Source organism: Monodon monoceros, unplaced genomic scaffold (assembly GCF_005190385.1).
Source record: "Monodon monoceros isolate NGI ecotype Baffin Bay Population unplaced genomic scaffold, NGI_Narwhal_1 Super_Scaffold_11, whole genome shotgun sequence".
Lineage (NCBI taxonomy): Eukaryota > Metazoa > Chordata > Mammalia > Artiodactyla > Monodontidae > Monodon > Monodon monoceros.
In genome coordinates, this window is record NW_021703767.1 from 55708115 (window position 1) to 55717477 (window position 9363).

At 39.7% G+C, this 9363-nt stretch overlaps 1 protein-coding gene across 1 annotated transcript in view; it reads right to left on the minus strand.

The window, feature by feature from the left end:
- GUCA1C (guanylate cyclase activator 1C) overlaps positions 1-7826 on the minus strand; it is a 32029-nt gene extending 24203 nt beyond the window's left edge. The window contains 2 exon segments of the mRNA XM_029213707.1: positions 7622-7775; positions 7777-7826. Coding sequence (XP_029069540.1) covers positions 7622-7775; positions 7777-7826 — 204 coding nt within the window.
- Positions 7827-9363: the final 1537 nt, after the last annotated feature.

Here is a 9363-nt window from a genome sequence, read left to right on the forward strand (position 1 = left end):
GAGCATAAGCACTTGTGATTTACTGGGTAGAAACTCACCAAGTTTCCCTGAACCTAACATCGCTTGGGAGGAAAGTCTGTAAGGAGTATCTAGTCAGACAACCCTGAGCCAGCCTAACAGGCTTCCAAGCCTAGGAGTATAAAGTAACTGAGAGAGAATCTGACTCAGGAGGCCTAGCCGTGCGGAGACAGCAGCCTTCTAAGTGAAGCAGGAGATGAGAGATTCTGTCTCAGTGAATACCAGTGTGGACGGGTGCTCCTCTGACCTGTGTTAATACCTTGAGTTTTAGATGCACCCGTGGGGTTTATATGCAACCCTGGTAAGTGGAGGGAGAAATCTCCTTGGTAAAATGGGGACTCAAAATATAAATTAATTTTATTATGAAAATCAAAAGTTACATTTTTAAAATGCCTGAGTGTGTGAGCTGAAATTCTTACCAACTACACAAATAAAAAATACATTTAAAAATTTCCCTTCAGATAATCACTCCAGTTGGGCACTAGGTTAAAATTTGGAAGACACAGTAGCCTTCCTTGGTATAAATACGGGGAAAAGGGGGAGTGAAGGAGAGAGAGAGGAATGGAAAGGAAAGAAGTCCATGTATAAAAGATAGGGTACTGGAGTTGTTAACGTCCCTTATTATTTTATTTAATGACTCAGTATATATTTGTTCAACATCCACTTTATGCCACTGTGCTAGGTGTGTAGTCTGCGGAAGCACGTGGGGTTTACAGGGGATGATTAATTCTTCATTTTTATTATTCAGTTTCTGCACTGCTGTTTCATGAGGATGAATTCATGTACCACTTGCATTTAAAAAGAAAAAAGAGACACGAAGAAGGGCAAACTGAAGGTGTAGTGTGAAGCAAGCAGTGTGGCTGGAATGCAAGGAGTACAGGATGAAGAGCAGTGCTAGGTGCTCCTTCATTGCCAGGCTCTGCCCGAACTTCAGCAGAGCAGAAGTAAGTTCAGTGTCATACACTCTGGATGCATAGAGCCCAGGGTGCAGGGTCATGTCTAGTATGGGAAGTAGTTTCCAGGGAACTGGGCATTTTGCATCCATCTCTAGGTGAAGCATGTGGATACTTAGGTGAGAACAGTGTAGTCCATGTCCACTTTCACTGCCTTTTAGGAACCAGTATCCAGCAACATCTACAATTTCACAGTGTTTCTTGTTTTTGGAATATTGGTGCTGGCCCAGACCCAGCTCGAATGCTCATCAGCCTTTCATCAGCTTCTCCTTTGGCAGTGAGTCAGTAGGCAATGACTCATTTTCCCTAGCAAATCAATGGTGTAAATGTGGGGGGAGGAGGTGGCCCTGGTCAGTCCTTGGAGCCCACTTAACTTCAAGTCCCACAGTCTCACCCTGTGTGTGTTTAATACTGACCACGAGAGCCACACGCTTTCATCATGTTGTACTTTTTTTTTCAGTTTTTTTTCTTAATTGGAGTATAGTTGCTTTACAATGCTGTGTTAGTTTCTGCTGTACAGCAAAGTGAATCAGCTATACATATACATATATCCCCTCTTTTTTGGATTTCCTTCCCATTTAGGTCACCTCAGAGCATTGAGTAGAGTTCCCTGTGCTGTACAGTTGGTTCTCATTAGTTATCTATTTTATACATAGTAGTGTATATATGTCAATCCGAATCTCCCAATGAATCCCACCCCCCCTTTCCCCTCTTGGTAACCATACTAAGAAAGTCAGAAAGAGAAAAACAAATATCGTATGTTAACGCATATATGTGGAATCTAGAAAACATCGTGTTGTACTTTTTAATGGAGACTTCATGTTTTGACGAGGTTACTCACTACCAAGTTTGGGCCAGGCTAGACCCTCAGCTTCAAGTCCATAGGATTTCCATAATGGAATGGACAATTCCTAGTTGTAGAAATGAAGGAATCTATGTTGTTTCTTGCACAGAGACTGACCTTTTTTTTTTTTTGAGGAGAGCCGTTTCCATCACTGACCTCACCTACAAAGATTTGCTAGTATCTTTTGTGTTACCATCATTTTTTCCATTTCTTTTTTGTTATAAAATTTTTAAAAATCAGTTTTAATTTTTTATCATGTACATCATACACATACATATCAAAATTAAACTAAAAGTCTTATAATTTAAAACTTTGAACTTTGGGGCTATTTTTTCTTTTATTTACATGTTTGCAATTGAGATGCTTATTCTGCTTATGTCTTGATTGATCAATTTTAGACTTTATTTACTTCCTGTTATAGCAAGTGACAAGTATTTAACTCTGTGACTCCTATACATATCGCAGTGGTGTGCTGGAGCTTATTCTACCTGCTGATAGGAGCTGACTGTTAAATTTTCAGAAAATTTGCAAGTCAACCATTAAATGATTATTAGCTTGGAATTGGCCATGGTGGGAGTATTTATGCCATGGAAACCAGCAAATGTTATCAGGGCTATTTCCCCCCAGAAAACTAGTTGTTACACATTTCCCAGCATACCACTGTTCCTCCTGCATACTCTCACAATTGTAGATTAATCTAAAAGTCAGAAGTTTGATTTTAACAACTCTGGTAAATTTTGTTCTCTGCATAGCTCATTGGTATACCAAAATTATTGACTTCCTTATTTTACATGGAGTTAATAATTGCCGCATTGTGCTGACACCTTCTGAAGTTAACGGACAATCCACAAAAAGTAAGGCAACCAGTAATTATGTGCTTATGAAGTATTCTTGCCAAACAAATGAATCTGAATCTATTTAAGCTTCAACAGCTAAATACCAGTTTATGGGTAATACGAAGAATAGAAAGCAAATTAGATGACACAAGAAAGCAACCAACTAAATCTAGAATGTAGGATATTCTACAGGACCAACGACTCACTTTTCCTACTAACTCAATAGCATAAATGGAGCAGGGAGGTAGGAAACTACTATTATAGAAAAATCAGACTTAAAAGTCATAACCCCCTGTTTTCATGTATGGACCTTGTTTGGACCCAAACTCAAATCAAGGAAAAATTAAAAAGTATGCTTGAGACAATCAGGAAAATTTGCCCATAGACCAGGTATTAGATGACATTAGGAATTATTGTTGTCTTTGCCATGTATGATAATGGCATAGTAGTTATGGCTAAAAAGTGTCCTTATTGGTAATAGGTGAATAATGAAGTATTTGCAGGTGAAATCCTGCAAAGTTTGAGTAATTTTTTCTTTTAAAAAACCCTGGGAAAAATATAGGGGGACATGAAACAAAGTGATAAAATTTGGTAACTGTTGATTGAAGATGGATGATGGATCTATGCAAGATTACTAGATTATTCTACTTAGGTGTAAAATTTTCATAATAAAAGAATGTAATTGCTTCATTCTAAATCTATTCAATAGTTTTCTTTGTGCTTACTAGCCTTGTAACTTTTTTCCAATGTACCACATCAGATTGGTTAAATATCAGCTAATGAATTAATACTGTTTTTGAAATCCTTAAACATAGTAGATAATCCATCAATGTCATTTCTTCAGGTTTTCCTCCCTGAGTCCCCTTTCTTCCTTTTCAATCAGAGAGCAGCACATTGGGCTTTCTGCATAGCTGTTGATCTGCACTGCCCTCCTCCATGACCCTGAACTGCCCACATCTGTTTTCCTATGTTGGATTCATTTTCTCCCTCTTTGTTGGATCTAGTCCCTCATTTTGCTGGAGCAACTGTTCCAGTAGCTTCCTAAGAAAAAATAAATGTGAAGTAAAACTCTTCAGTCCTTGAATGTTATTTGTTTTTTCCCCACATTTGATTTGGCCTCATACCTTCCCCCTCAAAATTTTGGAAGATTTTCTCCATTTACTTCTAGTCTCCGGTGTAGGTGTTAAGAAGCTCAATGCTAATTTGATTTCCATTTTCCCCCTTTTATGAAAATTACAAAATTTCTCAGCATATGCTATAGGTTGATCTCTATTTTTGATTGTGCCAGGCCCTTATGAAACATGTGTCTGATAGTGTCTGATTTTTCTGGTTTGTTATGTCGTCTTACATTTTCTCTGGGCTGTTTTTCCATGACTCACTCACAGGATATTAGACCTATCAATCCCAATTTAAGGATTTCATTTGGAAAAACGCTGTGTGGAAGGAAACAAGAAGGAAGTCAGGGAAGGTTGAACGAGCTGCCAGACCAGGATGCTAATCTGACCCAGGTGAAGAGAGCAAGAGAAGGTTGGGTGGAAGTGTCCTTGACACTCCTGAAACTTACGGTTCAACAAAGCCGCCAGGGAATCCTTGAGCCATAGCCAGCTGACAGAGGAGTCCCCTTGTCTTAGGAACGGGCTGACCGTATTATTTCTGCTGCACTCAATCACTGGTCATATTCTAAACCTGGGCACAGACTCAGCTCAAGTGCAGTGATGGATTTCAAAGCGATGCACCTGGGGCCCTGGTCAATTACCTTTCCTGGAGGTCTGGGGTGCTAACATCATGGCCACTATTGTAAAGCAGGTTTTATTATCATTATGTTGAGTGTGTTAAGTCTATGTACTGTGCCTAGAACAGGGGTAGGCACATCACAAGTGCTCAGAAAGCCTTAGCTGTTTTTACTGAGTGCCAAAGAGCAGGCTGCAAATGTGTGTGATTAGCCAAAGAATAGTTATAAACTTTATACTCTAAATTTTGGAATCTATTTACTTTAAGCACTATTCTAATAGTCTTGGTTAACTTGAGTACAAGCCAAAGCCACTTAGAAATGGCAGAGTAGAAAGAGATTGGAAGCTTTTTGGTATTATAACAACCAGAAAGATGGGTAAAGAGTGTTTGACAGCAGGGAAAGGGACAGAAAAACAGTAAGAGCAAACACAACAAAAGTGCATACTTTCAGGGTTTTTGACATCAGGGAACTTAGCTCCAGCAACTTCAATAGGCATAGGTGCTTCTTGGCATTTCATAAATGAAATAACCAATGTTCATAATAATGACTCTAATATCAAGAAAATGTTTTACCAGCACTTTGAGGAAGCAGGAAAATGTTTTAGAATGATGTCCATCCAGAATAGTAAAACTGCAGAGGAGCTTCTTAGAGTAAATCCTCCAGGTTTCTGGACAGCCAATAGTTTTATTGATCTAATTAAACATGTGGCTTTTTTGTTTTCCTGTGCATAATTGCATATCATTTCTCGCTATCACCTGATAATGAGCAATCCTTACTCTTCTCATTTTACGACCTGATTTTATGTTGACATCTCCACACCTTTCGTGGCATTAGTCATCACTGCCTGCCTAGGTTCACTTGCTCCCTAAGCAAACATGAAATCTCTATGATAAATCATAAAGAGAAGAACTTCCAAGTCATTTCAGTTGAGCTCCTGAGATGGGTTTGGCCATCCCATGACTGTCACTAAGAGGATTCTCACTCCAGTGGCACACAAGCCCCAGACACTTTGGACACTGTCTGTGCCTGCTTCCTCGACAGCATGTTCCTGTTCTTGCATATGAACCACTGACACTCACAGTGCTTCCACAAACATTGGGCTAACAACAAAATTACTGGCCTGGGACATGACATCAACACCTTTGGAGAATAACTAAAGAACTTGATAGTTCATCTTCTAAACTCTCAGGAATGCCACCATCAGAGCCTAAGAAGCGGCTGTCTAGAGCAACAGACTTCCATTGTGAAATTGGGACGCTCACAGCAGGCACAGTGGGTCAGCAGCTGCCACATGAGTGAGACACAGAATGACAGAGAGGGAGAGAGAGCAGAGAGATACATATACAGGCAGAGACAAAGAGAGACAACATGCCAGTGTGCACACAGGGTCGTCCTGTTTAGTCCAGGCTGCTACAACAAAAATACCATAGACTGGAAGGTTTAAACACATTTATTTCTCACATTTCTTAGTCTGGGAAGTCCAAGATCAAAGGCATAGGCAGATTCAGTGTCTGGTGAGGGCCCATTTCCTGGGCCCATAGACAACGCATTTCCCATAGACAGCCGTCTTCTCATTGTGTCCTCACATGGAGGAAGGGGCAAGGGAGCTCTTTGGGGCCTCCTTATAAAAGCACTGATCTCATTCATGAATGCTCTGCCCTCATGACCTAATCACCCCCCCAAGACCCCCCACCTCCAAATACCATCATATTGGGGTTTGGATTTCAACATATGATTTGAGAGGGGAACATAAATACTCAGTCTATAGCATATCCAAAACCTTTTTCAGAGTTAAAAGCAGAATCTGCCTCATTTTTCTACTGATTTGTAAGCTCCTCGGGGGCAGAGCCGGGTTTGCTTGCAACTACACTAAGCAAAAATTTATGAGGAGGGAAACAGTCATGATAAGCAGGCGGTCCTTAATTCATATTTTAAAACAAAGAACAAAGGACAGTAATGTCCTAAAAGAAATGTTCCTGACATTGCTACAAGGATTAAAATAGCTGTTAATTTTGCATAGGTTTAATTTTCCCCAGTTCCTGGATGTTACCTCCTTTTAAGTCATCTGGTTTTTTTGGCCTAAGGGCTCAAAAGGCTGTATTAGATTCCATACATACTAATGGACAGCCAGTTGTTTTAACTGTACTGAATTAATTATCCCTTCTTTATCTTCTATTATCATGCACAGCCTTCTAAAGTCATCTATTTTTCTACCAGTAGTATTTCCCATTCCCTTTTATTCTAGATGGCATCAGCACATTTTGAAATATACAGATCTAGAGGTAAAACAACTGAAATGTACAAGGAAAAGCAGACAGTAGCCTAGTATTTCAGATTGTTACTTTTTTGTCTTATTTTTTTTCTATTCCATATTTTCTTTTCTCGTTTTTATATTTTTTTAAGACATGAAATAAAACGTGCTGCAGCTCAGGAATGAGTAAATTCAAGACAACAGTTGAGTAACAATCTTTAGAATCTAATATTTATCTGAATTTAAAACTGTAAATTATTTTGTTTTTCCCCAAAATAAATTGGTCAGATATGAAAAAAAAAAAGGATTATGAAGCATTCTAACTTTTGATTTGAGTATGAACATGTTGGCTAATTTGTATTTTTATCTGCCAATCTAGATGCAATCACACTTTTAAAAGCAGATTCCTGTAATTTGCTTTTCTATAAAATGTCGCCAATGCATTAAATACTTTGAAAACAGTCTTTGTAAATCAATCTGCACTTACTAGATTTGTTTAAAGGATAGCATTAGAATTCCATGCCAAGATTTAATTTGGTTTTAAAATAACTCCCGGGCTTCCCTGGTGGCGCAGTTGTTGAGAGTCCGCCTGCCGATGCAGGGGACATGGGTTCATGCCCCGGTCCAGGAAGCTCCCACATGCCACGGAGCGGCTGGGCCCGTGAGCCATGGCTGCTGAGCCTGCGTGTCTGGAGCCTGTGCTCCGCAACGGGAGAGGCCACAATGGTGAGAGGCCCGCGAACCGCAAAAAATAAATAAATAAATAAAATAACTCCCTACATGCAGAACATTTCCAAGGGCAGAGAGGCTAGTTCCCAATTATTTTCATGCCGGCAGTGCTAAATGTGTTTAATGACTCACCTACAAGCTGTGGGTTCTCTGAAGACCTCCACATTCAGTGGAACACACACTTTTTACCTTAGGCTATTTTACTGAAAAAAGAGGGAAATGGAGAATCATAGCCAAATGATAAGTGAAAGTTCTTACTTTGTTCTTGTCAATGGTATTACAGATTTGATCAACACGTTGACTGGCTTTTTGATTCAGACCTTGCAGACGCAAGCATGTCTTAAATTCACACAGTGTTTGCAGACCGGATGGATATTGCATTTTAAGTTTTCTGTACCACACACAGGTCTCTAGCAGGAGGTGCTGTCTCACCACCAGCTATAGATTCGCTATTCCCCAACATGATTCACAGTCTACAGGTTTTCTCCCACTGTTTTCATGTAAGGTCTTTCTGGATTTAGTCCCTCACTCTTCACTAAAACTTGAGGTTAACATATGCACTTAGAAACTACGCTAAACCTCTTACGGCTATAGGCTAAGTAAGAATAGAAAGCCAGTGAGATTAATTTACCTGTACAATTTTAAGACCAAGGTCACTTACTAGCTGATGGGATTGTTGCTTACTGCCATTCAGAGATAGAGTTTTCTGTAAAGGACAGAGACAGTATTTTAGAGGGTAACCCTTGCCATACTGTTAGCCATAAGTTACGCCTACATTATTGAGTGGTACAGTGGGGTTTAATGGAAGGAACTTAGAGTTGCAATCAGAAAGTCTGGGTTCTAGTCTTTGTTTACCACTTATTAATAACTACATTGAACGATTACTTGTTAAGTCTCAGTTTCCCATCTGTAAAATAGTATTAAGAGTATCTGCCTTCTCACATCTGAATATTGTGAAGATAAATTTAGATGAAGAACATTGTTTTAAGCCATGGAAAAATTAAACATTCTGAGTACTGTTAAAGGAATTCTATGTACGAGAGGGAAACAGGCAGAGATAACTAGATAATAAGTAGTTAGAAGAGTTGTAGATGTAGTAGGCTGTAAAGTGTGGACCGCACGTAAAGGAAGATATGGGGCTGTGTCTTCCGGCACTGTACCTGTCACTGCCCGCACCCACCCGCCCCACCCCCGCTTTCTGTTCTTGTCTTTTGTCTCTCAAACCTGCATCTAGCCATACCCTCTGCCTGCTGGTTTTATCCCACTCTAGTTCCTGAGCTTATCTGGTCCCAGCCAAGCCCAAATTGCCAATGGACTTCAGAGCTGATCCAATGGGCCTAAGAACTGTATCCATGGTCTAATAATGGAAATGAATTGCCCCGTGTTGTCCCCAAGCCATCTTGCTACCAACCATACTTAGGAGCAACAGAATTATATTATTTCCTCCTGGAGTCATCTGGTCCCAACATGGCTCTCCTCCCCTAAACTTACTCCATTTTTCCCCCCCGATTCCCATGTTGACTCAGTTCATAAGTCTAGTTACTACTTTAGTCCCCATTCCTTAGTCCTAGCTGATTACCTATTTAAAACCCCAGATCCTCAAAGAACTGGAGACACTGGGGCCTAAATGAACTGCCTTGACAGGAATCGGAGAGGTTATGATTAATTTTCTGTCAAACATACCAATATAGACTTTCAATAGAAAATTTCTATTTCATAACTAGATTTAAATGAAGTGTTCAATCAGGTCATAGAAATTTAGAACTTATTCATTTGGAAGTATTACTTGAAACCATTAGAGTACATGAGATTTCTTATGCAGAGTAAAAAGAGAGAAGATGAGATAATGAGGACTCAGCCCTTGGGAATATTCAGTTAGGAAATATGAGGAATATCCTGTAAAAATCTTCAAAAACCATTCTCTGAGGAAGTCCCCCTTCAGACTCTTTCTAAATGTCTGCCAGAAGAATGCTCAGAGGCATTGACTTCTTATCGCCATT